General features: G+C 34.7%; 9 protein-coding genes and 5 non-coding genes across 14 annotated transcripts; 9 read left to right on the top strand and 5 right to left on the bottom strand.

Moving 5' to 3' along the window:
* The first annotated feature begins 27 nt into the window (after positions 1–27).
* NAEGRDRAFT_t799 lies at positions 28–100 on the top strand. Its single transcript has one exon. It is a non-coding gene; the product is annotated as a tRNA-Lys (tRNA).
* Positions 101–211: 111 nt separating this feature from the next.
* On the bottom strand, positions 212–2,342 carry NAEGRDRAFT_54208 (uncharacterized protein; the record flags this gene model as incomplete). The annotated part of the gene is made up of 2 exons (XM_002669427.1): positions 212–1,678; positions 1,812–2,342. 2 exons carry the CDS (start codon positions 2,340–2,342, stop codon positions 212–214), a joined length of 1,998 nt encoding a protein of 665 aa, XP_002669473.1.
* A 503-nt stretch (positions 2,343–2,845) lies between these two features.
* NAEGRDRAFT_t800 lies at positions 2,846–2,918 on the top strand. Its single transcript has one exon. It is a non-coding gene; the product is annotated as a tRNA-Lys (tRNA).
* Positions 2,919–4,665: 1,747 nt separating this feature from the next.
* On the top strand, positions 4,666–5,643 carry NAEGRDRAFT_54207 (uncharacterized protein; the record flags this gene model as incomplete). The annotated part of the gene is made up of 1 exon (XM_002669459.1): positions 4,666–5,643. The coding sequence occupies one exon, from the start codon at positions 4,666–4,668 to the stop codon at positions 5,641–5,643; it is 978 nt and encodes a 325-aa protein (XP_002669505.1).
* Positions 5,644–6,169: 526 nt separating this feature from the next.
* NAEGRDRAFT_75617 (uncharacterized protein) lies at positions 6,170–8,458 on the top strand (the record flags this gene model as incomplete). Its single annotated transcript, XM_002669458.1, has 3 exons — positions 6,170–6,569; positions 6,631–7,833; positions 7,875–8,458. The coding sequence occupies 3 exons, from the start codon at positions 6,170–6,172 to the stop codon at positions 8,456–8,458; spliced, it is 2,187 nt and encodes a 728-aa protein (XP_002669504.1).
* Positions 8,459–8,920: 462 nt separating this feature from the next.
* On the bottom strand, positions 8,921–8,993 carry NAEGRDRAFT_t798. The gene has a single exon. It is a non-coding gene; the product is annotated as a tRNA-Ile (tRNA).
* A 108-nt stretch (positions 8,994–9,101) lies between these two features.
* On the top strand, positions 9,102–9,878 carry NAEGRDRAFT_54205 (uncharacterized protein; the record flags this gene model as incomplete). The annotated part of the gene is made up of 1 exon (XM_002669457.1): positions 9,102–9,878. One exon carries the CDS (start codon positions 9,102–9,104, stop codon positions 9,876–9,878), a length of 777 nt encoding a protein of 258 aa, XP_002669503.1.
* A 100-nt stretch (positions 9,879–9,978) lies between these two features.
* Positions 9,979–10,051, bottom strand: NAEGRDRAFT_t797. Its single transcript has one exon. It is a non-coding gene; the product is annotated as a tRNA-Lys (tRNA).
* Positions 10,052–11,544: 1,493 nt separating this feature from the next.
* NAEGRDRAFT_82150 (uncharacterized protein) lies at positions 11,545–13,323 on the top strand. The gene is made up of 2 exons (XM_002669456.1): positions 11,545–12,192; positions 12,245–13,323. The coding sequence occupies exons 1-2, from the start codon at positions 11,686–11,688 to the stop codon at positions 13,274–13,276; spliced, it is 1,539 nt and encodes a 512-aa protein (XP_002669502.1). The 5' UTR covers positions 11,545–11,685; the 3' UTR covers positions 13,277–13,323.
* A 1,855-nt stretch (positions 13,324–15,178) lies between these two features.
* On the bottom strand, positions 15,179–22,565 carry NAEGRDRAFT_82149 (basal body protein NBP-1; the record flags this gene model as incomplete). The annotated part of the gene is made up of 7 exons (XM_002669426.1): positions 15,179–15,513; positions 15,557–15,687; positions 15,740–18,599; positions 18,642–21,569; positions 21,617–21,892; positions 21,939–22,073; positions 22,142–22,565. The coding sequence occupies 7 exons, from the start codon at positions 22,563–22,565 to the stop codon at positions 15,209–15,211; spliced, it is 7,059 nt and encodes a 2,352-aa protein (XP_002669472.1). The 3' UTR covers positions 15,179–15,208.
* Positions 22,566–23,266: 701 nt separating this feature from the next.
* On the top strand, positions 23,267–23,337 carry NAEGRDRAFT_t801. Its single transcript has one exon. It is a non-coding gene; the product is annotated as a tRNA-Gln (tRNA).
* A 62-nt stretch (positions 23,338–23,399) lies between these two features.
* NAEGRDRAFT_75613 (uncharacterized protein) lies at positions 23,400–23,966 on the bottom strand (the record flags this gene model as incomplete). Its single annotated transcript, XM_002669425.1, has 1 exon — positions 23,400–23,966. The coding sequence occupies one exon, from the start codon at positions 23,964–23,966 to the stop codon at positions 23,400–23,402; it is 567 nt and encodes a 188-aa protein (XP_002669471.1).
* Positions 23,967–24,380: 414 nt separating this feature from the next.
* On the top strand, positions 24,381–24,866 carry NAEGRDRAFT_75612 (uncharacterized protein; the record flags this gene model as incomplete). The annotated part of the gene is made up of 1 exon (XM_002669455.1): positions 24,381–24,866. The coding sequence occupies one exon, from the start codon at positions 24,381–24,383 to the stop codon at positions 24,864–24,866; it is 486 nt and encodes a 161-aa protein (XP_002669501.1).
* A 205-nt stretch (positions 24,867–25,071) lies between these two features.
* On the top strand, positions 25,072–25,524 carry NAEGRDRAFT_75611 (uncharacterized protein; the record flags this gene model as incomplete). Its single annotated transcript, XM_002669454.1, has 1 exon — positions 25,072–25,524. The coding sequence occupies one exon, from the start codon at positions 25,072–25,074 to the stop codon at positions 25,522–25,524; it is 453 nt and encodes a 150-aa protein (XP_002669500.1).
* Between the last annotated feature and the right edge of the window lie 773 nt (positions 25,525–26,297).

Here is a 26,297-nt window from a genome sequence, read left to right as displayed (position 1 = left end):
AAAAGTTGATATTCAATGTGAAAGGTAGCCCGTCTAGCTCAGTCGGTAGAGCGCAAGGCTCTTAACCTTGTGGTCGTGGGTTCGACCCCCACAGTGGGCGATTTATCTTTTGGCTTTAGAATATGATTGTACTAACACACTGTTTGCTTTGTTTTGAAGGAATGTACTCATAACGTTGATGTTGGTGATTTTATTAAAAAGAAAACCAATTTTAAAATTCAAATTCTTCTTTGTGCAACTCGAATCGGCAAGATGAATCACTGCATGTCCACACAGCATTATGCACTGCATTCATCATTTTAGATGGACCACAAGCAAAAACAGAAACATATTCAAGTGATTTTGATTGAATAATTTGAGATTTGATCTTTTCCAAATATTCCACATAGTTAGGTCTTGATCCTCTGACAAATCTCTTGTCTTCGCTATTATCCTGACCCTTCTCCATTAACTCTATTGATTTTTTCACAGATTTAACACCAGTTACATAGAATGAGCATTCAACATTTGGTTTCTGTTGCATAATCTTACTCATTTGGGCCAAAGTTGCCTCATTTCTCATTGTAAAGTTAACATATACCTTATAAGGAGTTGGATCGTTATATTTTGGATCTTCTAGTGCTGTCAAAATAGCATTACAAGGAGTTGCTCCAATTCCCGCAACTATGAATACAATGGTTCTCTTCTGATCATTCTTCTTTGCAAAGAATGGAATTGACAAGTTGCCATATGCTCCTTCCACTCTGACTCCGTAGTATTCAGAAACCATTTTCTTAGATTTAGCCAATTGAGCAAGCTTGGCTGCCCATGTACCTCCTTCCATTCGTTTAATATGGCATATGAATTGATGATTTCCATTTTCAAGCTTTACAGAGGAACTGATTGTCATTGGGTGAAGTTGGTAGATGGAAACTTGTGGAATGTAGACGAAAACATAGTGAGCATGGTTTGGATCATGGAAGAATGTCAAGAATCTTTTTTCAAATACACAGGTTGTTACTTCAGAATCCTCATCGTATGATATCTGAGTCAACTTGGTTGGAATTCCAAATCCAATAATTAAACGCAAAGCCCAATCAATTACCATTAAAATAATTGAAAATCCCATATAAGGAAGTAAATTAATCCAACCTTCTCCATGAATGATTGAGAAGGTGACAGTGACCAAAGTTAGAGGAATGTGGAAAACTAAGAATAATTCATAGAGCTTTCTTCTAATAGGATTGAAAGAGAAGAGCAATAATAATCCAAGAGATAACCAAGCAATTATTCCAAATAGTGGGAATTGATCCTCTGCAGAGAACATGTAAGGTATGTTATCTCTGAATGAAACGAATTCCGTCACACCATGTCCAGTAGCAAATCCAAAAATCATAAAACCAAGCCACTTGTGGAATTTCAAAGACCTTTCAAATGAAATACCGAATAATGCTTGCAAGACATTATATCTAGTTACAGGAATGAACAGGAAAATGTAATTCAAAATGATCATTTGTACATATCCAGAAGAAATCTTTCTTGGAATGAAAGGATCTGCTTGATTTACAACTCCATAACTGAACCAGATCACCATCAATGCCCAATAGACTGAAATGACAATCATTTCGCCAACTGTCAAATCTAGGAACATGTTAATGTAGGAAACTCCTAGAAAATCATATGGAATTAACTTGGTTACCTTTCTATAAAGTAAAAAGTGAGTAACTACATTGGATGGAACCCAAGTAGGTACAAATCAAGCCAAGAATGATCATTGAACCGACCGCAATGGCCAATGCATATAAATGATATCTGTGTCCAACACCAATTACCACAGAATCATTAGAAGAATCAGTAGGATAGGGAGACGAAGAATTATAAATCATTCCAGAAAGGTAAGTTTCTGTTGGTGAGTTGGCAAGAAAATTAACCTGAACGTTCTGTCCAGCTTCAGAGTGAGTAGCACCAATTGAAGTTAAACTGGTGTGATATGCCCAACTGACATAGACATTTGAATTCTTGAAAGTGGCATCTTGGGAATCTCCAGTATTGACTTTTCTGCTCCATCTATAATGATACTGACCATCAATGACTCCTCCATTGGTTTCCAAATAATCATTGGTTCCTCCACTCAATTCATCAATTGTTGGAAACACATGTTTGGTCTTACAATAGGCATCTTTCAAATAGGCAGTTCCAGAAATTGTGTAGGCAAACATGGTGTCAATGGAATTCATTCCCTTGTCAAGAGGATGATCAAATCCAATAGCACAATATCCTGCATTGACGCATATTAAACCAAATTCAAGAATGTGGTTGGTGGAATCACTTGGATTCTTCAGGACATTCCAGTACAGAGTCATGGTTGTTCCCAATTTCACAGTATTCTGATAGGAACACTTGGATACATCTTTGCCAGCTGTGTTGAGAGCATCAACTTTTCTTGTTGAGAAAGCTATTGTTAATAGCAAGATTACAATTAAATATTTCATCAGACTATTTTGCATATTTCAACAGAATTTGATGTTGTTGCTTTTTTTGTTAAGGTTCCTTGAAACATTTCAATTAACTCCCTTGGATTGGCGACATCAATTGCGAACGGAACTAATGACGGATTTAATGCTATCATTTGTTCCGATTGGACTCCAAGCAAGAGAAGAATGAGACCATCAACGAGTTGGAATAATTCATCACTGAAAATTTAACTCCACATTAAGTGCGAAAGAATTGATTGATTAGATCCACCAATACACACCAAAACTTGATTTGATGAACCATTGTTAGGTGACGTCTTAATATTGGAGATTTACCACCACCCAAAATAGTATTTTTATTTACAAAAAGTTGATATTGTTAATGAAATGTAGCCCGTCTAGCTCAGTCGGTAGAGCGCAAGGCTCTTAACCTTGTGGTCGTGGGTTCGACCCCCACGGTGGGCGATTCTCTTTTACTTTTTTCGACTATTCATTTGGATAGATCTTTTTTGTAAAGTTAACTTTTTATTCCCTTAAAGATTAAATCTCTTTTTGATTCCATGAACAGTCTCACAATAAATATGCTCTGGAGTAAAGAATTTGATATTTCTTGGCAACCATTGCTTTCTGCCAAAGCTGTCTCTCTCTTATTGAAGGATGAAACCTGGCACTGCCTTCTCAATCTTTGATTCATGCAAAACACTAAATGCTTTGTTAATCAACTGGGGATGTGTTGTAAAAAAGCAATCAAGGATAAATTTCAACCTTTCCATACTAATAGAATTCAATAACTCATCCACTAACTTATCTTGTCCATGTTTGATTTTGGAAGTATCACCTTCTCTAATTGAATGAACTTATTCTGAACGAATTGAATGAGAACACACCCTGCATATTAATTGATTGTATTTCAAGTGATCTTCGTCTCAGTTCAGTTCGTTGCTAATTTTTCAACCCATTCTTGTCTTTACATTTTGAGAGATAATAGGCAATAGAGAAGTCTTCCCAGTGTCAGTCGTTATCATTTCGAGTAAAGACACATGAATAATAATCAAAATAAACGGCAATGAAAGTCTCAGATAGGTTATTGGCAATATTCTTCTTTTTTAAATCTTGCCAAAAAGGATGCTCCTTGAATTGGCAACCACAATCACCACCGTGAACATCAAATTCTGAAAGAAAAAGAGGACTGGAACAGATAGTCTCCATTGATGTCTTGATAGCATTGATTTCCTTCTTTAAAATATGCAAAAGAAGTTTTGGATTATTATCTGGTTAAGTGTCTTTCCGAACCTCATTCCTATGGTATCAGGAACAGTTAAATATTACAACTTGACTATCCAATTTCTTTGGAAACATTCCTGTTTCATTGTACACACATCAAAGTAAGATATTCAAAAAGAATGTTATTTTAAAATGTATACCGACTTGAAATCCTTCCGTAATTTCCCTCACTCTTTTGAATAGGATTAAACATTCAACATAATAATAGGTACACACTCTCATCTCTTGGAGGTGGTCACCTTAATGTACTTGATTAGCAATGTTTTTGGTCTTCAAAACAACATGTTTGTTAGGAGTAGACTGTTTTTGTACTCGGAAATTTCCTTAGCCATTTCTACTAAGGTTGCCCTTAATTGTTTAATGCATCGGAAAAAGTCTCTTCATTACTACGGTTTCCCAACATGGCGCAGTTTCACTTTTATGTCTATTGAGGAAGATGCAAAAATTATCACATTGTTTGTCTTGCTTTTGATTTTTTCACAATGTTTTCTCACACAAGAAAATGTCCTCATCAACACCTAATCCTCAATTATTCTATCTTCCTCAAAGTATTCAAAGAATTGATCGTGCCTATGCTACTGTTTATGGCCTTACTAGTGAAAAGTTGGAACAAATCATGTACGGAGCAGCCTTAATGGGCTGTGGAGGTGGTGGCAGTGTAGGTTGATTCTCATCAATTTATTAATAATATTTAAATAATATATTTGACACTTATCATTCCGATCATCGGCTTGTTAATTAAAGATTGCAATTGGAAGAGTTCTTGTTAAATATATGGAAGATGAAAATCTTGTCCCACGAATTCAACTCATCGATCCAACTGTCTTGAATGATGATCAATTGGGAGTAGTCGTTGCTGGTATGGTAAGTCAACATTACATATGAATATGTGTTTAACTTCTCTTATATTAAGGGAGCTCCAACTGCCATGACTGATTCATCCAAGTTTTGCATTGCTCAAAACGCCTACAATGCATTCAATCAATACGTTGTTCAATCACAAGGCCAACATGTTGATTATCTTGTTCCAGTTGAAGTTGGAGCATTGAATTCTCTCATGCCAATGCTGGTTTCTGCTCAAACTGGAATTCCAGTAATTTTGTCTGATTCCATGGGAAGAGCTGTTCCAACACTCACAATGACATCATACAGTGCTAATGGAATATCCACAAATCCTTCCATCTTGTCAAATGCCAACACCCCAGCTGATTCAGTGGCCATCTTATTGGACAGTGCAAGTGCTGTTGAAGCTTTGGCTAGACCAATCATTTCATCAAGTGAATTCAACTCAGTTGCTGGATTGGCATTGTGGAAAATGACAGGTCAACAATGTAAGAATTATTCAGTTCCTGGAGGTATTCCAATTGCATTGGCTGCTGGCTACATGTCCAAACTAGCATCCACTAGTGAAAATCCACTTGCTACTTTGCAAGAATCGCTCAAATATGGCAAAGTGGTTGTTGTTGGTTCATTCAAGCAACAAATTGTGACTTCTGGAGGTTTTGATTTGGGAAGTGTTACTATCATTGACAATACCAATCCAAACAATCAGGTGGTTGTTTACAATCAGAACGAAAACTTGTTTGTCTACAGTTCACTTCAATCTTCACCATTATTAACTGGACCTGATGTGATTGCATACATTAGAGTTAAGGATGGCACCTTCTTGTCAAATGCTGATTTGCAAGATTCAACTGTCATTGGAGCTGATGAAGAAATTGCCTTAATGTTACTTCCAGTCCATTCTATGATTTTCAACAATGAAACAATTCGAGGTGTTGTCAATCAATTGATGAAGCCATTGGGCTATGCTGGTCCAATAGTTACCGTTTTCACAGAAGAAGAAAGAGCCGAGTATTTCGCTTACATGACTGAGTATGGAATGAATTTGCTTGCTCAAAACTAGTTGCGTTTTACCTGATCAACATAAATTCTTACTAAATAAGAATGAAATAAACCAAATGTGTTTCATTTCTCCTAAGAATCAACAAGTTCATCTAGACTTTAATTTTTATAATCTAGTTCCGATAGCTGCATCTTCCAAATAAGCAGAGGGGAAATATTACAAGAATCGATGTTGCCCTTCATGGATTACTCTCCGTATATATACTTTTATATCCTAAGGGGGAAGTTTGACTCTTCGCTTAAATTGGTTTTCTTGTACCTTAATATTCAGTTGCTGCCAAGCACGTTGGAAGTGTTTGGTTTTCAACGTAGTGAAGCCTGCTTCAGTTAATTCACCCCACACATCACTGATTCACTGTAGATGATGAGTGTTTACGTGCTGATTGAATGTACTTGATCAAGATATTCCTCCACGTTAGAATCACATAAAAAACAAACCAACAATCACCCTTAATACAACCATTGAGTTGCCTGAACTACTATACACCTTGTGCCTATTGAATTTACTTGCATTAATACAACACTCCATGGTCAAATCACCAAGTATTCAACCAGTGGTAACACCACAAAACAGTTCCAAGGCAGATGTATATGCTCTCCACAAGGCACATTCTGTCGATTCGCTATTCTACGGGGAAGATAAGACTCCTTTCATTGTTCGGTCTATCTATTCCTTCCTCAACTTTTTATTCTCTATTAGATTGTTGCTGGTGTGTGTTCTCGTGTTGGTTGTTCTCGTCGTTTTGATTATTACCTGGTTCATTGGCTTTAACACGGGTAATACATCAGTGTTGGACATGAACACGAAATTAAAGGAAGGTTATGCGAAGAATCTTGCAAACTACCTTAATACTAAATTCAAGCCAGCCGTTGATTTGTCAACTATTTATAAGAATCAATTCATGACATTCAAGTGGGATCTGCATAGTAAGTAGAGCACTGTTTTTTAAGTTTTAACTATTCAACACAACAGATCAATCCACTTTAGTTGTAAATCACATGTATAATGTTTTCAAGGGTATGAATCCAGATTCTATATTTACTTCAGTAGGAGACAAGACAGGTTACTATGCATGGGGAGTTCAGAACATTTACAGTTTTGCTAATGGACTCTTTGTGTCAAAGGAAGGAGCTGATTTCTTTGTGGTTACTCCAAGTGGTGAAGTTAATTTGATTGTACACGTTCCTGGTGTTGATAACACTCAATCACCCTATTGGAAATTGATGAATGTTTCGAATCCAAAAGAAAGTTGGACGGATGTTGGTTACAATCAGGTCGATCCAGATTTTTACATTTCGTATGTGACTCCTTTTTGGGTTGATGGAGAATTCCACTATGCTTGGTCTTCTGTTACATTCGGCAGGTCATTATCAAGTTTCATGCAAAGCACACCAGTTTCAAAGAATGCAGTGACCATGTTAATAGACAGAAACGGATTATTGATTGGTTCTTCATCTCCTTCTGATCCTTCATACATTATTAAGAATGGAATTCCAGTTCAGACAACTCCACTCGAAGGCAACACAACTTTTGTAAAAGAAGGTTACCAGAAATTATTAAGTTTGTATGATTTGAAGAAATTGAATGGAACTGCTTCTACTAGTATTCAATGGAACGGTTATGATGTTGACGTTAATGCCATTCCATACAGTTACTCATCCTCAATTAATGGAATGGATTGGATTATTGTAATCTTCTCTCCACAAATTGACGTGTTGGGAGACATTTGGATTCAATTCAGAAATGGTTTGTTGATCAGTTTGGGAATTATGATATTCGGTGCTGCAGTTGTCTTTGTGTTCTCCTTGTTGATTACCTTTCCATTATCATCCCTTAGTAAGGATATTAACAAGATTGCTAGATTGGAAATTTCTTCAAAAAAACAACGTAGAAGTTTCTTGACAGAAGTCAAAGAAATTCAATTAGCTGTTGACAAGATGAAATTTGGTCTTCGTTCATTTAACAAATATGTTCCTAGCTCTCTTGTAAAAGCTTTATTAGAAAGTTCAAAGGAAGCATGTCTTGGAGTGCAAGAATTGAATGTGACCTTGCTCTTCTCAGATATTGAAAACTTTACAACAATTTGTGAAAAGATGGATCCTAATACTCTTGTTCAATGTCTTTCTGAATATCTAGAAAGAGCAACCCATCACATTATTGAATCTGGAGGTACAGTCGATAAATTTATTGGTAAGTTTCAATTATTCATTGATAACTGACATTGAAATTAGGTGATGCTATCATGGCATTCTGGAATGCTCCATTCGCAATTGAAGATCATGCTTACAAAGCATGTAATTCAGCACTCAGAATTCAAAAAGAATTGAAAGATCTATATAGAGTATGGGAAAAGAAGGGTCTTCCAGAATTCAAGACAAGAATTGGAGTTCACACAGGATCTGCCTTTATTGGAAATGTTGGTACTCCTGAAAGAATGAATTATACAGCATTGGGTGATAATGTCAACTCTGCTTCTCGTATTGAAGGAATTAATAAGAATTATGGAACTTATCTTGCCATCAGTCAAGCTACTTATGTTCAAGTTTCGAATAGATTATTCTGTGTTCCATTAGATTCAGTTACTGTTAAGGGTAAGACCAAGCCATTAGTAATTTATGAGCTCCTTTGTGAAACTGAGAACGCTCCAGAGGCAGAAATCAATGTTTGTGATTTGTATGCTGATGCAGTTGAGTGTTATAGTGATCAACAATACAAGAAATGTATGGAAATTGTCGAAAAGATTGAAACCATAGATAGAAGAGCTCATAGAATTGTACCAATCAAGGAAAAGTGTATGGAAATGTTGGACCTGTAAATTATTGTAAAATAAAGTTGTAAAGTTGATATCCATTCCAAGGATTAATATATTCTTGTTGAAAGACTTCAATTTTCAAAATGAAACACAGCGGTTAAACCCGACATTCTTGAAATCTTGTAAAAAGAAATTGGACTTGAAATCAATCAAAAAAATGTCAACGTATCACATCATCCTGTTTATTGATTTTAAAAATGGATCTATCAACAAGGCCAATATTCGGAACAGTTTAAAGCAAAAGTTTTGGTTTCAAGAAGGACAAGATTATCAATTCCACAATATTTGTGAAAATAAGGACTATGTAAGATTCTTCTCTCTTTCGGACGATGATTTTGATGATGTTTTTGAGAAATTAAAACAACATCCTCATAAGACTCCATATACAATTTGTAAATATCCAGAATCGGAAGTGACATATGGGGTTAGTATTCCATATGATTGGGAATAAAACATAAAATTAACTGCTGACGGACGGGATCGAACCGGCGACCAATGGCTTATTAGACCAACGCTCTACCGACTGAGCTACGCCAGCTTCTTGTTCATAAGAAATATATTCACCATATATTTATTTATGCTATGGTTGGATTAAGAACAAGCATTGAACATTTTCTAAAAGCCAGTTGAGTTGAAAACAAAAAAAATGTCTACATTCAACTACCTTTTGGAAGAGAATGATGTTGTAGGATCATTATCGGAAACCAGCAATTCTGAAGCCAAAGAAGAAATATCTACAAACACATCCAATTCAACTTTTTTAACCGATGACCAATTTACTAATCTTGATTTGTGTGAACCACTCACAAGAGCGCTATCAGAACTTTCTTTTACTTATATGACACCTGTTCAATCCCATTCAATTCCAATTGCTTTGGATGGTAAAGATTTACTTGTTCAAGCTAATACTGGAAGTGGTAAAACATTGGCTTTCCTCTTGCCATGTCTGGAAGCATTACATAGAGCTAAATTCAAACCAAGAAATGGAACAGGTGTTATTGTTGTGAGTCCTACTAGAGAATTGGCCATTCAAACCCATGCTGTTTGTAAATCATTAATGACATTTATGCCACAAACTTCTTGTTTGTTAGTTGGTGCTCAATCGCTACAAGAACAAGTTGAAACTCTTGGAAAGGGTTGTTCTGTTGTGATAGCCACTCCAGGTCGCTTACTGGACCACCTATTCGGTACAACAAGATTTATGCATTCCAATTTGATTTCACTTGTATTGGATGATATTGATTTTATGGTGGGAATGGGATTTGAGCAAGAATTGAAAGAAATTGCTAAAATGCTATCATATACAAGAATACAAACACTCATATTCTCTAACATTACTCAAAATACAAAGATTGCCGAAATATTACCAGAGAAAACGGATTTTGCTGTTATTAGAATTGAAAAAAGTCAAGAAACGGAATAATTTTCAAAAGCTACATATCAATAGCTCAATATTTGCAAAGTTCATATCTCCAAAAATTAAACTATTCTTTTCAAAAGAGAAAAAAGAGAAAAAAGAGAATCGCCCACCGTGGGGGTCGAACCCACGACCACAAGGTTAAGAGCCTTGCGCTCTACCGACTGAGCTAGACGGGCTACATTTCAGTATGAATATTAACTTTTTGTAAATATAAATATTAACTATTAGCTTACTAACTGACAGTTGCATTCTTTAACACAAACCAAACTTTTCTTTCTGAATTAAATGATAAAGATGGAAGAGGATACCGGTATTTGAATTATCTGGATTGAAATGAACAAAACGCTCGGCAGATTTTACTAAAAGATATCGAAGCCTTTCCGCCATTTATTTCCAAAACTAAACGAAAGGTTTGTTACAAACTTTCACAATAATCAATAGATTATTTATTCATCTCATTTTCATCAATGATTAACTTGATGAACCTTAGCAGTGGAGCCTCCACTAGAAACTGATTTCGTATTTTCACTATACGATTCTAAACTCTTTATCAAAATGTTTGGCATCTTGAACACTAACAAATAGTAAAGCATGGCATCAAATTGCCACAACAAATAACAACCCAAACCTCCAACAAAAGCAAATCTAGAATTAGGCCAATATTGCATAGTTTCGTGAAAGATTACAGACGAAACATATCCAACAATGAATTCAGTAATGTAACCAGCTGTTCCATTAATAAAAAAACCCAACCAGATATTGATCTTCTTTGGAAGTAAGAAAAAGTAATAAATTGACCAAAATAAAATTGGTAAAATTGCCCACGATTTGATGGAAGCAAATTCAAAGTAATTGTATTCTGAGGTTGGGTAGATCCATCCGTAACTGTCAAAACGCGCGTTGTTTGGTTCCACACAATCAAATATCATCATGATGATGAAGTGTCAAAGATGACATTTGGCATATATTAATATATATCATTGTGAAAATTTAACAACTTACGCTCCAGTGAGTTTGAGGTATAAATTATTCTGTGCCAACTCTACGAACCAGTAAATAAAAGGAATGTAAGCCAGTTGACAAAGTATTGGAATGATTAGAGACATTTTTTTTGGTGGTTTCTTCACCCCACGAAGAGACTTTCGTATTGTTTATGCGACCTTCCCTAACAGCACAATTATTATCACAATTTGGTGGGAAAATGAGAGTTTACAAAAATTTGGTCAATCTTGAAATTCAATATAAAAAATTGTGAAATATTGTAAGGTTTCGTTTTAAAAACATAGATACATGGTTGTATTAATCCATTCCCTACTACTTTTGAGCTCTATCAACTGATATTTTGATATAATCTTACATTGCGTAACAGTTAACCATATTAATCCATGTCTTCCCAAACAAAGACTCACCCAAAAATGTCATCCATCACTGATTTTCAACACTTTCCACAGCCGTCACAAACACAATTCGTTAAGCATCCAATTTCACTGCCAAAATCCATTCAACGTGTTGGCGTCATTTTCGATATTTTCCCTCCACCACGCTTCGTTCCCTAGCTTTCAGCGCCATCATTTTCCGCCGTTTTGTTGTTTTTTTGTTGGTTGCTTGACAAAGATCATCAAAACTTCAACACGACGCAAAATGGGCAAAACAACACTTTAAAAAAAACAAAAAGAGCGCAATTTGACTCTTTACATTACGGAAGATTGTGCAGCAAACATTATCACGGGCACGAACATACTCTTTTGTTATTGCTGCTAAAGAATTTCATTTAATTTATTGAAGAATCGAATATAGATAATAGTTGAATATGTCTAGGAAGGCTAACAAGTTTAATACTGACAATTATATGGTTGTCTATGAAGAGTTGATGAAAGTTTCTGAAGCTAGGGATAACTTTCATGAATTTTTAAAACAAGCACACAATGAAGAACCAATTCTCTTCCTGAATGATGTCGATGCCTATAGAACTTTATATAAAAAGACAAAGGAGCAAATTACTCAATACACCAATACATGTATTTCTCCAGGATCAGAGACTGGAGAGTTGCAAAACAAGGAATTCGATACACAGTGCATTAAATTGATGAGTGTTGTCGTTGATGCTTTGAAGAATATTATTGATACATATATTGGTGGAGGAAAACCAAAGGAATTGAATCTCAGCAAGCCAACCTATCAACCAACATTGGATATCTTCGATAGACTTACTACACTGATAAGTCAGAATGATATGAAACCTCTGGGATTGATTTCATTGTTGGATCCTTTCGAACTTTTTGATAGAATTGTCTCACATGTAGTTCTTGATCTGAAGGTAAGTTTAGAATAATTGTTATAGAGATATTAACCAATAATAATAATAATAGTATGATCAATTTCCTAGATATGCTAGATCTCACTTGTTGATTAGCTTCTTGTGGAAGAAGGGAGAAGAATTTACTCGTTCAATTGCTTTGAACGTTTCTAATGGTTACAGTGTTGATGTAAGATTTAAACCAAACGATTTCAAGTCACAACTCATGACTGAGAAGGACGTTTTCTTTGCCTATACTCTTGCTGAAGACACACCTGATTGGAAAGAATTGACCTATAGTGAAAAACCAAACATGCTTCAAACCTTTGTCTCCAAGACATCCTATGTGATAGGTCAGGATAGAATGAAGGGTATGAAACTGTTCAAACTTGTAATGCATTTGCCTTACGCAGTTGAAGATGTTTGGGCTACCTATTGTGATATGGATACAAGATTTACACTTGATGAAACCTTGATGAAGGACTTTAAATTACTCAGATATATTCCACCATCTCCAGAAGCAATTGAGAAGAGAAACATTACAACTTCCTCGATGAGAGATGTAATAGATAGAGATGAGAATTATACAGTTGACAATCCACCACTTGCTCTTCAAATTGGAGCTCTTGGTATTGATATGCACATTCCACTTTTAAAGAATAGAGATTTGCCTCATACCATGACTTCTGTTTACGATCCTTCCATTAATTGTTACATGAATATTGGACATACTTGTGATATTGAAGAAACACTCAGACCTGCAAGAAAGGATCGTGTTGATGCTGAAATTCTTTTTAATTACATGTTCTATAGAATGGGTGATCGTTCAACAAGATTCATCCACACTGTTTATACAGATCTTCACGTTATCATGGATTCTGATATTGTACTGAATAGAATTTGGAAGAAGAGAAGCAAACAATTACAAAACGGTTTTGAAACTTTGCTAGCTCTCAAGACAGAGAATGGAACCAAATCAATAGATACAACCAAGATTAACGATCACTTCCAATACATGAGAGCTGTCGAAGAAAACTTGAAGCTCAACAGAAATTGGTATGAAGAATACCAGAGAAAGAAGTCATCGAATGTAACTGTACCTTAAAAACCATACGCGTGTAAATAAAACATTTAAAAAAACAATTTTGGAGCATCCTTACAATTCTGTAAATTTACTTTTGTAATTAAATCCATAGATAGGCTAAATAAAAGTTTCCTTACTAACAATTAGTGCTGACATTCGACGTTTACATCGTAATAGGAGCTCACTACTAGTGTGGTTAATGAACGATAAGGCCAAGTTGGGAATTTTAAAACAGAAATTAAGCAACCTTCCAAAATTTTCCTTTTAGTCTTGGTTATCTGTCTATGCAATTTCTCCAAGTATGAGGTTAGTTTGATAGGTTAGAATGGTTGTCAATCTCTATTAATGTCACATGTTGGTGTTTGAGAATTAAGTTCCCATCAATGACTGTAATCTCTCTATTTGTCCTTTTGAAATATTGCATTATTGTTATTGAGACAGGTGATATTTTGGTAATGGTGAACGAGCACAAATCAGTCCATTGCTTAAAAAATCATCTACAGTTGTAATTTCTTTCAATTGGTAGTAGAGATGGAGTTAAGGTGGAGATGTTTCAAAGTTAGTTTTTCTGATTGGTATTATCTCAATGTTGTCAAAGGGTGTGGCCTTGTCATATTATCAAATTTGTACCATCATGTTTTCTAGTTCTCTCTTTTCAGACTTCATTCTTTAAAAAATACAATTTCATTCTCAAAATAGAATAGTAAAGTTAGTTTCTTGATTTAGTTATTTTCAATCTGTAATTTACAAGAATTGTATCCACAACAAAATTCATAATTCTCAATTGTTTCTGCATCTCCACATGTGCTTAAGAATCAGGATGAAAGGGCATGTAAACGAAATTTTCCACACAATTAAGAATTGTCACTTTAGATTTTTTCTGCATCCATTTCATTCAAGTCGAACTTGATGGTTGTAAATTTCTGATTCAGTGTATAATCAAACGATTCTTTCCTATCAATTAATTATTTCCTCTTCATGATTCAATTACCTTTCAATCTCCCGCCTTTTTTATTTTTCCTTTTCTCCTCATCAAACTTTTTCTTCTCACCTTCATCATCACCCGAATATTATTATTATTATTATATTAAATAAATATCATTCTTAATATTATTCTTATTATTATTATTATTAATATCAATATCTAAACCTAATACAAGTCACCGTAACAACTCCTATTAATGGTAGCATTCGTTTCCGTAGAAAACTTTCTTCCGATTACACAGAGTAATCAAATCAGATAAATATTTCCTAAATATTCGCTTCCTTTCGTCCAATCAAAATCTCTCATTATCGTTTACAATCATTACAAACACCTTTTTACTGGAACTTCCGTTACCCAACAATGAACACCAAGCGAAGTCTCTCCATCTCACTGACCGCCCCCAAAAACCTTTTCAACCTTTCGAATAAAAATTTCAACTCAATTTGCTATTCACAAAAAAAAACAACAAAACTAATTCAAAATGGACATGATTAACAACTCCACTCCAAAGGTCGAATCCTCCATGGGTTTGATCGTCTTGATCTTGAACATCTTCTTCCCAGGTTGGGGTACCGTCATTGCCGGTGTTTTGACTCAAGAAGCTGAAAAGAAGTCACCAGCTATTATTGTTGGTATTCTCCAATTCATCTTGGCCTATTTCTTGATCGGTTGGTTCTGGTCCATCTGGTGGGGTTTCAAGATTTATCAAGCTTCTCAATAATTTTGATGCAAACTTGTGCAGAAGAATAAAATAGCTTTTTAAATATAATTTAGTTGTTGATTGTTGTTGTATTGTGATGATGATAATTGTTGTATTTCGTGATGATATGTTTTGTGTGTGAGATGATATCTTTCAACCGTCAAAATGTCATCAACAATATTGTTGATGTTTTAACACAACACAGCCTGGCAAATTTTGATATCATGACAAATATTACTAATATTGTGTTGGTTTATTCAATAACATGTTATCTAATCTTTCTAATATCATTAAAGTATGAATTTTCCAAAATATCTTGAGCGTATGGACGTGCACAGTTATCCTTTTCCAACATTTGTAGACAGATATCGATTAATCTATCAGAATAATCACCACTCTCCTTCAAACGTTTTCGTGTAAGAGTTTGTACTTCTTTTGCGTCTTTTGACATGTACAAGTGACTGATGGCAGTCATGGTGTCTTTGGTAATTAATTGATAGACAGTCACTCCGAGAGAGTATTCATCTGTGTTGGCATAATATTTACCTCCTAATGCCAATTCTGGGCTCATGTCTATTTGATGTTTATGAATTTTGACAGTTATGAAAATACTTACAGAGTGGAGTACCAGCAAAGCTCATACTTGCTGAATTCTTATTATCCTTTGCTAAACCAAAGTCTGCCAATACTGTATGGATGACATTTCCGTTTAATACCTTGATGAAAATATTTGAAGGTTTGACATCTCTGTGAATTGAATTTGTTGTTGAAATTCCATAAAAAAACTTAAAAAACTTACCTGTGAATTAATTTCAAATCATTGTGAATGAAATGCAAAGCATGACACATTTGATAAATAATTTGCTTGATGTGTACTTCTTTACAATCTTCCTGTTGGTTGATTAAGGTACTCAAATCACCTTGTGGATAGAAATCCATGTCAATACATAGTAAATTGTCCTTTTCCACAAAGAAATCATTCACTTTGAGAATGTTTGGATGGCTAATGTTCATTAATTGAGTTCCTTCTTTCATCATGGAGTTTAATTCTTCCACTGATTTGTATCGAATAACTTTGATGGCTTTCACCTTATTGTTATTTTTAGTGTCAATAACTTTAAAGACTGAACCAAAAGCACCTTCTCCAATTTTAACCATGTCCTTGTAACGAGAGAATGGATCATTAGAAGAAGATGTGGAAGAAACAGTTGAAGCCATTGAGGAAGAATTCAAATGTTTGAAATAGACACTTGCTTCTGAAGGGAAGTCTGAAATGTCAGTATCGAATAATCCTCTCTTATTTTCATTTCTCAGTTCAATGGCTGAAGTATTGGAAACTTCAGAGGAAAGTTTCTTCTTTCTATATCTCAATACCAGAATCACAACAATGATAATTATTACAATAATTATTGCAATTGCCAAAAGTGGAAGAATAATTCCAAGAGCAATTGCAAGAGCTGGATCAGAAGTTTGTACGCCATTAGTAGTAGAATTTGTAGGTGGAATGTAAATAATATCATTCTTGAAAACTGCAAATGTTGTAAGGTGATTTGTCAAGCAAGAAATGGTAACCAAATTATTGGAAGAAGAAATCAAAGTTTGAACACCATTAGTGAGCCATTCTTGAGATGAGGAATTGTAATATTTGCAAGTTACATTGGAGGAAGGATATTGAGAGCCTGTGAATGCAATATTGATGGAGGTGGTAAGGTTTTGGATTTCCAATTCTTTGAATTTTTGAGTTTGAATATTGACACTTGTCATGACACCAATAATCTTTGAGTTTGTAGTCTTGGAAACTTTAACAAATGAATTGAGTGAATTATCTGTGGTTGTATCTCCAAAAGCTAAAGTATCAGCAACATCAGATGGGAATTGAATCGAAACATTAGTGTTGGAATAGTACAAGTTAATAATGTGACTTCTCAATGAATCGACAGAGTCCAATTTTTCTCTTAGCAAGATACCATTAGAGAGCTGTGTTTGTGATTTCTTAGATGCGACTCCATTCAAGCTATCTGTTAATAATTCATATTGAACTTGAACGAGAACAAATTTTTCAGAATTCATACTCGATCCAAGTTCGATAAGTTCATCCAATTCATTCAAATGAATTTGATCAATAAGGAATTTCCATTGAGTTGAGTAATAGTATTGAAGGGTGTTGAGAATAGACTCAGTAAAGTAAGATGTCCAAGAAAGGAGATCATCAACTCTCCAATCATCACTTGATCTAGTTCCATTAATACTATCCAAGTATTTGTGAATTCTATACACTGGAGGAAGTAAGAGAGCAGTGAGTTTGTCATCAACATTGACACCAGTAGCTCTCAGATTAGAGATTAGGCTGAGCATGGATTTCAAAGTAGTTTGGAGAGAGTTCTTATTTTCAAGCGAATCAAATTGTTGGTATTCAAATAATGTCAAGAGAGAATTTAAAGAATTAATAGCTCCAAAATAACTTGTTGTTTCACTAGTTGTAATACTATTATAACCATCAATAAAGAGTTGAACCTTGTCAGTAGAAGTCAGAGTTGATGTTAAATTCTTTCTGTAAATGACTTCAGTATTATAAAAATTGAGACCTCTGACAACCAATTGGCTTCCTTCAATTAGATAAGGCATTCTAAAATAGAGGTTTCTCTTTTGAGTATTGGAAACAATAAACTTTCTTTCTCCATTATAATGAATTTCAACTGTGTAAGATTTGATAGTATCCTTAGCTCCATTTCTACATGTCATTAGCAAGGTGCTGTCCAATGCAACGAAAGAGCCATCTTCAGATGTAGAATAAAAATCACAATGAATACTTGGTGAGATATCTGTTTGAGTTTGAATTTCAGCTGAAGACGAAATGCCATTTGAATTGTTAGCAACAACCTTGAATATATAAATTTCACCTTCAAAAAGACAATCTCTGGTTATAGTCAATTCGCTTTGTGTAATATTTTCACTTGGTTGTGTTGTTACTTTTTGCAAAGAGCACAATGGTTTTATCCTTCCAGAAATTTGAATCCATTCAAATGATGTTATGGTTCCATTAATTGTTGCAGTAATTGTCAAATCTTCTGAAATTGAAACTATTGTTGGCACAGGAGAAAAACTGATGGAAGCCAATCTATCTGTTGTGTTCAATACAGTAAAGGTAGTATTCATGAGAGTAGATCCATAAGCAGCTACTGCATTAAGACTCACTAAATATGTACCTGCCTCCAATTCTCTCTGTACAACTACTTCATCATAATTCAGATCAATGTAAATTTCAGTGCTCATTTGTTTAGCTTTTCCTGTTTCGTCAAATTTGAAGAGTTTCCAAAGATAATATGTATCTTGAACGGTTTTCACGAATACCATTGGATTGAAGATTGTTGCCTTAAATCTAATGAAAGATGAAGGAGAAAAGACAGGATTTGTTGCTGAAATAACAACAGGAAGCTTATTTTCATAGGCATTGAATGAATATTGAATGAAGAAATCTTTTGAAGTTGTGGATTGTGTATGTTTGGCCAATAGCAAGACACTTCCAGTAGTAGATCCACTTCCCAAAATGCCACTGCTGTCTGTGTAGAAAAATCTGGACAGGTAGACATTGTATTTGATTGATGGGTATGAACCTAAGAATAATCCTGCATTGTTTCCATAACCAATTGGTTCTGTTTCTATAATACAGTCATATCCTGTGCAAGAAATTTGTGAATCACTATTCAGGTCAGTAATTAAATCAAGATTAGGAGCAGCTGATTGAGAAAACGTAAATGAAAGACTTGCAACTTTGGAATTAGAAGCAAAATTTGAGACTGCTAATTGCAGATATAATGCTGATAGAGATTTCAAGTAGGATGGAGGAATGTAGAGATATTCACGTTGTTGAGATTTCAAGTAATCATTCAAACTTGTAGAACAACTAATACATGACCAAACTAAACTTGAGAAATTGGTGTAGGATTGGAAATTGCTATCAACAATAGGTCTAAGAGGTAAAGGATTACTTGTTGGAACATTTGTCATCAATTTCTTGAGCGTAATACCAGATCCAGTATAGGAAAGAGAGTTGCTTGTATCAACAAAGAATGCTAAGTTGCTATTCTTCACTCTTAGTAAATTGCCAGTTTGAAGATGAGTTCCAAAACCTAAATAAATAATCATCTTGCTACTATCCCATAAACATATTGGAGATTCACCAATTATTGGTAAATCACTACTTTCGAATAAGGTTTCACATGTTCCATTGAAAAGGTATGAATATTGTAGAACTGAAGTTAGGGTTGGCTTGAGAGTGGCCAATTTCTCATCAAAATCAATTTGATAATATTGACATTCTGTACCTCTAAATCCAGTATTACAAGTACATTCGCCTGGTTTCAAACATTTACCTCTGCCTAAACAAACTGAAGAATCATTCTGACTCTTTCCATAACAGACATTAAATTCACAATTAGGTCCAGTGTAACCTTTGTTACAATAACAATTATCTGGTCCCACACATGAACCTTGAGAGCTGCAAACTAATGAATTATCACTTCTTTTACCAGAACATGTTGTCACATTACAAGTGTTTTCAGTCCATCCAGCACTGCACGAACATATATTCCTATCAATACATTGTCCATTTCCAGAACAGACACTTGAGCTACCACCACTAATGCCATAACAAATAGGATATTGGCAGCGAGATCCAGAATATCCATCAATACAGGAACAAACACCAGGACCTGTACAAGAACCATTGTTTGCACAAATACCTTCGTTTGTAAATACAGATCCAAAACAATCAAAGGAATCACAATTAGCACCATAATATCCTACATTACATGTACAATTATTCAGAGATGAGCAAACACCGTTTCCAGAACAAACAGATGAATTATAATTCCAAACACCATTACAGGTTGTGAGATTACAATTTCCTCCAATCCAGTTTCCTGTACAGGAGCATGTATCAATATCTGAACAAGTACCATGACCAGAACATACACTTGTAGATGCCTTATTCACACCAAAACAATTGAACTCTTGACATTGTTGGCTGTAATAGTTTGATGAACAGGTGCAATTATTATAGGACGAGCAAAAGCCATGAGATGAACATGCCAGTGGATTTGTACTTGAGGTTCCATAACATGATGTAATATCACAATTTTTACCTGAATAATTAGAATCACAATTACAAGTATCTGTATCCGAACAAGTTCCGTGACCTGAGCAAACATTTGAGCTATTTGATAAAACTCCAAAACACTTGCTGAGTTGACAATTGGATCCATAGTATCCATCTTTACAAACACACTTATTGAAATCAGAACAAGTACCTCTACCAGAACAAACATGAGTTGTGTTGGAACTGTCAATACCATAACATTGTGTATATTGACATTGAGGTCCAAAATAATTTGAAAAACATGAGCAAGTGTTTGGAGAGTTACAGGCACCTCTTGATCCAGAACAAACTCTAGAGTCATTTGCTGAAATTCCATAACACACAGCTGCATCACAATTAGAACCAGAGTAATTAGAATCAGAGCACAAACAAGTATTTGGTGCAGAACATGCTCCTTTACCAGAACATACTGAGCTATTAGATTTGTTAATTCCAAAGCAATCATAATCTTGACATTGAGTTCCATAATACGAGTTTGTACAGGTACAATTATTGTAGGAATTGCAAGTACCTCTGTTTGGTGCAGTACAAACACTAGAAGTATTACTCCACACTCCATAACAACTTGTTACACTACAGTCCAATCCAAAATAATTAGAATCACATGTACACTTATTGTAGCCATCACATCTACCATGTGAAGCGCATGTGGAAGCTGAATTTGAAATAATTCCATAACATTGAGTGAGCTCACAATTTGAGCCAAAGAAGTTGGCTGTGCATGTGCAATTATTATATTTTGCACAACTTCCTCTACCAGAGCACACATTCGAATTGGTACTATCTATTCCAGAACAAGTAGTGTACTGACATTGAGTTCCTGAATAGTTTGTAAAGCATTGGCATGAATTTGGAGAAGTACATGTACCACCACCACTGCAAACATTTGGGTTATTTGAAGGAATGCTGTTACACACAGGATATTGACATACTGATCCAACGTAATCTGTTTGGCAAGAACAAGTTTCTGGAGCAGAGCATGTTCCTTTACCTGAACAGACACCTGCTGAGCTTGCAACAACCCCTCCACAATAATAAACACTACAATCACTTCCAGAAAATCCATTCTTACATTGACAAGTATCTGGAGCAGAGCAAGTTCCTTGATTTGCTCCACTACAAGCAGTACTTCCATATTTTCCATAACAAATAGGTTGAGAACAGTCAGATAATGTATAACCAGTATCACATGTACAAGTATTAGGACTAGTACATGATCCATGATTACTGCATCCAGCTCTTCCAATTTGTGAATTACACACTGGATTACAAATAGTTCCATTCGAATTAATTTGATAACCACTATCACAATAAGCTGTTCCAAGTCTGATTTGGTTGTTGTTTTTCTCTGTAATATATAGATCACTATTTTCAGCAACAAATGCAAATGTTGGATAATTCAGTGAACTAGTAACTGTGTAAATTTTCATTGTTGACAGATCGACCTTTCTGATTCTACCACCATCAGCCTCTAATAGACATGTTAAAATTCATTAATGAAATTGTGAAAACACATACCTGCAATGAATAGTTCATTTGCTGGTGAAATAAAGACAGAGGTTGGTTTTTTCAAAGAAGCTGTAGTTGCTAGAACTCCATCACTAGTACTCGATCCAGAGCCAGCAATAGTTGTTATAATTCCATTTGTTGCAATTTTTCTAATTCTGTCATTATCCGTATCAGCAATAAATATTTCACCAATTGCATTTACAAAGACACTCCAAGGGCTCTTCAATTTTGCACTAACAGCATTGCCACCATCTCCAGAAAAATCATATGATCCTGTTCCAGCCACTAATTATTTCGGAATGAATAAACAATAATCTTTGAAAACACTTACCCAGGTAAATCTTATTATCAGATGCACTAATCTTTCTTATCTTATTTCCGACATATTCTGTAATGTATATATCTCCATTGCTTGGTATATGAATACCCCAAGGTCCATTGAGAGATGCTGAAGTAGCTGCACCATCTTTAATGTGTGAGATTATGATGCCAAGAAGAAAGAATGTCTATTCAATTGTGTGAAATAAAACTTACTGTCACCTGCTGAAGATCGTGTACCAGTTCCAGCAATTGTTACCAGAACACCTTCACTGTTAATCTTTCTCACTCTATTATTTCCATAGTCCATAATATACAGCTCATTGTTATATTCTAGAACACCTCCAGGATTATCCAGTTTGGCCTGTTTGGCCAAAATGTCACCATTAAAACCCTCATATCCTGTTCCTGCAATAACAACAAGACCTAGATAGGATTTCTTCTTCACACGATGTCCACTATATTCAGACATGTATACAGCATCACTATTTGGAGATTTTGCTGCACAATATGGCCCTGACAAATCCTTCTGATAAACAGTGAATGAATACTTGACAGTTTGACAGTGGATTTCACTTGTTAGAAAGAGAAGAATAAACCATGCCACAACAGCAATGCATATCACAAAAATTGTTCGCATTCTAGATGATGAGCAGGTCAACTGTGATTATCTTTTTTTTTGTTAGGTTGTTTGATTGATTGTTCCAGGTTGCTTGAAGAGTTAATCTAGTATTTTCTAATTTTCCTAGTTAGTCGGAGGTATTAGGCGGCATAAGGACCTTTAAACTTCTTTTTTTGTACTCTCTTTTCTTCATTGTTATTGAGGCAAAGCTATGATGCTTGATGTTGGAAATCCGAATGAGCCAAAAGATTCTGTTCATGATGATTGACCCATAGCGAATCTCTCAAAATTCTAATCCCTCTTCCTTAATTTTTCTGTAGATCTGTTACATGATGATACAACAAAGATGATATTAATAATAAATATGTGGACGTATTGTGAAGATTTTTTTAATATTTTAAAAAATATCGTTAATGCATCGAGATGAATTTTAATGATGATGGTAACAAAACAATAATTAGTGGATGAGTGTGATTCATCTTTTGAAAAACAACATTATTTAAACACTCCAGTTACGTTCAACAAGAAGCGACAACCACCGTATTAACAATATCCTTCAAGAATAATTAATTCCTTCTACCGGAAAAGTACAACCAACATTCCATCCACATCATATCCGATAAAGCTGTCAATCCCTCATCAATGTGTGTGTTGTTGAATTCAACGAAAACTTTGTTTTGATTCCTCAATATCCATTAAGGTTCTCAAATTAATGTGCTCGTCTCGTGGTGTAATGGTAGCATAGTGGACTTTGAATCCATTGACGGAGGTTCGATTCCTCCCGAGACGGTAAACGTGGCGAGCCATCCAAAGATTTTATTACCAGAGTTTTGCACAAGAAAATTCACTTGTTTATTTGTCTGCAAGGAAATGTCCATCATGATTGGAAACAACCTCTCCTTTTGTCACTTGCCTGAAAATATTGAATGCTTCCTTTCTCTTTTCGTGTGGAGTTTTGAGTTTGTTCAATTCTTCAGCAAATGTTTGAAGAAAACCTGGTTTTTTAACATGTGTATTGGTTCCCAAAATGGTAAATAAAGCTGGAATATTGGCCTTATTTTGTGTGAAATACTCTAAAATTTCCTTTGAACCATCATGAGTGTCCAAAATGATGGTAAATTTGATTTTTGGGAATTGAGTAAATAATTGTTCAAAGAATTGAACATCCAGAGGTGGATTATTGAGTAATGGCAAGGTTAATCCATTGGATGGTCCATAAAAATAGATGAATACTTGCTCCATCTTTCTTGTAATGGCATTCATCATTAATTGTTGAATGTTATTTTGTGAAATTAGCAAAGTGTCGTAATAGCCTGCACTGGTAAAGCCATGCTCACTGAACAAGTTACCAGCAACGTTTTCATTGGCGTAGCCAGCTTTTTGATCGGCAAGGACAATGGTAAAAGCAACTTTGGACATTTTTTGTTATTGGAAATGCTATTTGTTGGCTGTGGTCATATTGGCAATATTATTATGAGATTGTTACACAACAAATGATATTTCCTTGACAATTGAATGATGAAACAGCGAAACAAATTTCCTTTTACCCACCATTTAAAATTGTAAATGTAGCAATAATTAATATTGTGTTCTCTGCAGCATACTGGTAACTCTTATTGTAAAATATTCATATCATTGTGAAATGTGAACTACAATTCCAGTAAAAAGTGGAGCAATTTTTCAAAGGAAATTGATTGGTTACATTTTAACTTTGCAATTCCCAACTTTATTGATTGAATTGCTTCGTTAAAACAAGTTCCAATAACAAAGCTCGCTTTTATTTGATTTCAATTGGAAATATCAAAAATCAGAGAAAATTATTAATAAAAAAAAATGTTGCGAAAGCTCACCACTAAATTTCCATCATCATTGTTATCTTCATCCTCTGTTACTGCTTCGGCTTCCATGAGATTATGTCATTATAATCATCATCAGCAGCAATTTAAATCAATTTTTAAAAGATTGGCAAATATTCAATCATTAATCAATCCGAATCGTCAATTTTCTTCATCAATTATAAGGAGAAATCAGGCAGCTGAAAAACCAACCAATGTTGATGAAAATAAGGATGCTGCTGTGCCTCGAGAGGAAAAGAAATCATTCATTAGAAATGTTATGGAATTTATTGGAGAATTCTTGGAGGAAATGGCCTCAATGATATTGTGGAGATTGTTGATATTTGTGGTGCCAATTCTTTGCATTGTTTGGTTTTATTTTGGAAGTTCTGGTGTGACGACGGCATTGACATTGGCATGGGTGTTTATTGTGGCCATTTTCACTGCATCTGGTGATGCCAAGAATGAAAAGGAAAGTAAATAAAGTTTCCAATCAATTTTTGTGGTTGTTTCCTTCTTTCATCAGCTTATGTGGACAAAATGTTGAGAGCTGTGATCATTCCTGTAAAGATAAATTTCTATTCCTTTAAAAACTCCTGGAAAGCAAGTTTTTTGTAAAATTCAATCAATTTGCTTCTATTTGATTGAGCTCTGTATTTAAAAGATCCAGAAAAACAAGAATCAAAAAAATGCTTTCACACTTTAAACCAAGTCGTTCTTTATTCACACGGTCAAGATTTGCTTCCCACAATCAAAAATCATCTTTGATTGGTTTGATTTCATCCAAAAAGTTGATTTCCTTTACAAAATTCAGTTCATTGCCTCAACACTATCAATTTTCCTCTAGCTTACGTCGATTCTCAGAACCAGCTCAAAAAGAAAATGCAAAGAATGCAATGGAAAACATCAACACTAGGTTGACATTCAAGTTTTTGAGATCTGCCAAAATTGTTATTGAGCCAATAGTTAGTTTGATGAGAAGATTGTTTTTTAAAATGGTTGGATTTGTTGTTTGGAGAATTATTCTCTATTGTTCAATTCTTGGGCTGATTTTGTGGTATTTCTTTGGCACTAATGGGTTGACTGTGGCCACAAAAGTTGCTTGGACATTCATGGTTGCATTACTCAATACCAAGCAATAAACCACCAAGATTTTTTGCATTCAATCTTTAAGTTACACAAATATCTACAACTCCATGATTTTAAAATCAATTATTTCTTCATTAATTCATTTGATTATTGACAATTTGAGTTTTGCAAAATTTTCTGCAAACCTTCAAACAAAACAAAATTCCAAAAAAAACCAAAAAAATGCACAAAAAGCGAACAGCAGAAAATCAACTCGAAAAAAACGAATTCCAACCGTCGACCAAATTTACCAAATATTCTTCATCGGCATCGGTTGGGAATAACACTGATTATTCTACAGTTGTTATACTTATAGATTTTTGTCAGGAAAAGTATTCGGAACAATTTAGTTGGCTCCGAGAGAAGTTTTCTCTTCCCAGAAAATTTTGGAAGGACATGTCGAGAGATTATGATTACATTCCAATTGAGTATTCGAAGAGTTTTACATTCCTGGCCAAGTTTTTCACTACTCATGACTATTTTACATATAATTATGCACTCAGTCCTGAAATCCAGCGAGCTGTCAGTAAATTGTTTAGAAATTCACCTGCCATTCAACAATTTCAAATTATCACTGATGAAATTAACCTTGAAAAGATATTTATGGATCGTCCCATTACAGTGAAACCTCTCAAAAACAAGTCCATTAAGAGATTGGATGCTTTACAATTGGTCTGCCATGATGCCATTAATTATTTCTCACTGCCGAAACCTTTCTCCTTCGATCCAGATATTGTAATGGAACTATTGAGACAATATCCAAAGGCTATTTCATATATACCTGTTG

Source organism: Naegleria gruberi, assembly GCF_000004985.1.
Source record: "Naegleria gruberi genomic scaffold NAEGRscaffold_82, whole genome shotgun sequence".
Classification (NCBI taxonomy): Eukaryota; Heterolobosea; class Eutetramitea; order Acrasida; family Naegleriidae; genus Naegleria; species Naegleria gruberi.
This window is presented reverse-complemented; position numbering and strand designations above follow the sequence as displayed.

Coding starts and splice junctions, on each gene's coding strand:
- NAEGRDRAFT_82150 (XM_002669456.1), top strand. CDS start 11,686: ATGTCTAGGAAGGCTAACAAGTTTAATACTGACAATTATATGGTTGTC. Junction 12,193..12,244: donor ATGTAGTTCTTGATCTGAAG/GTAAGTTTAGAA, acceptor TAATAATAATAG/TATGATCAATTTCCTAGATA.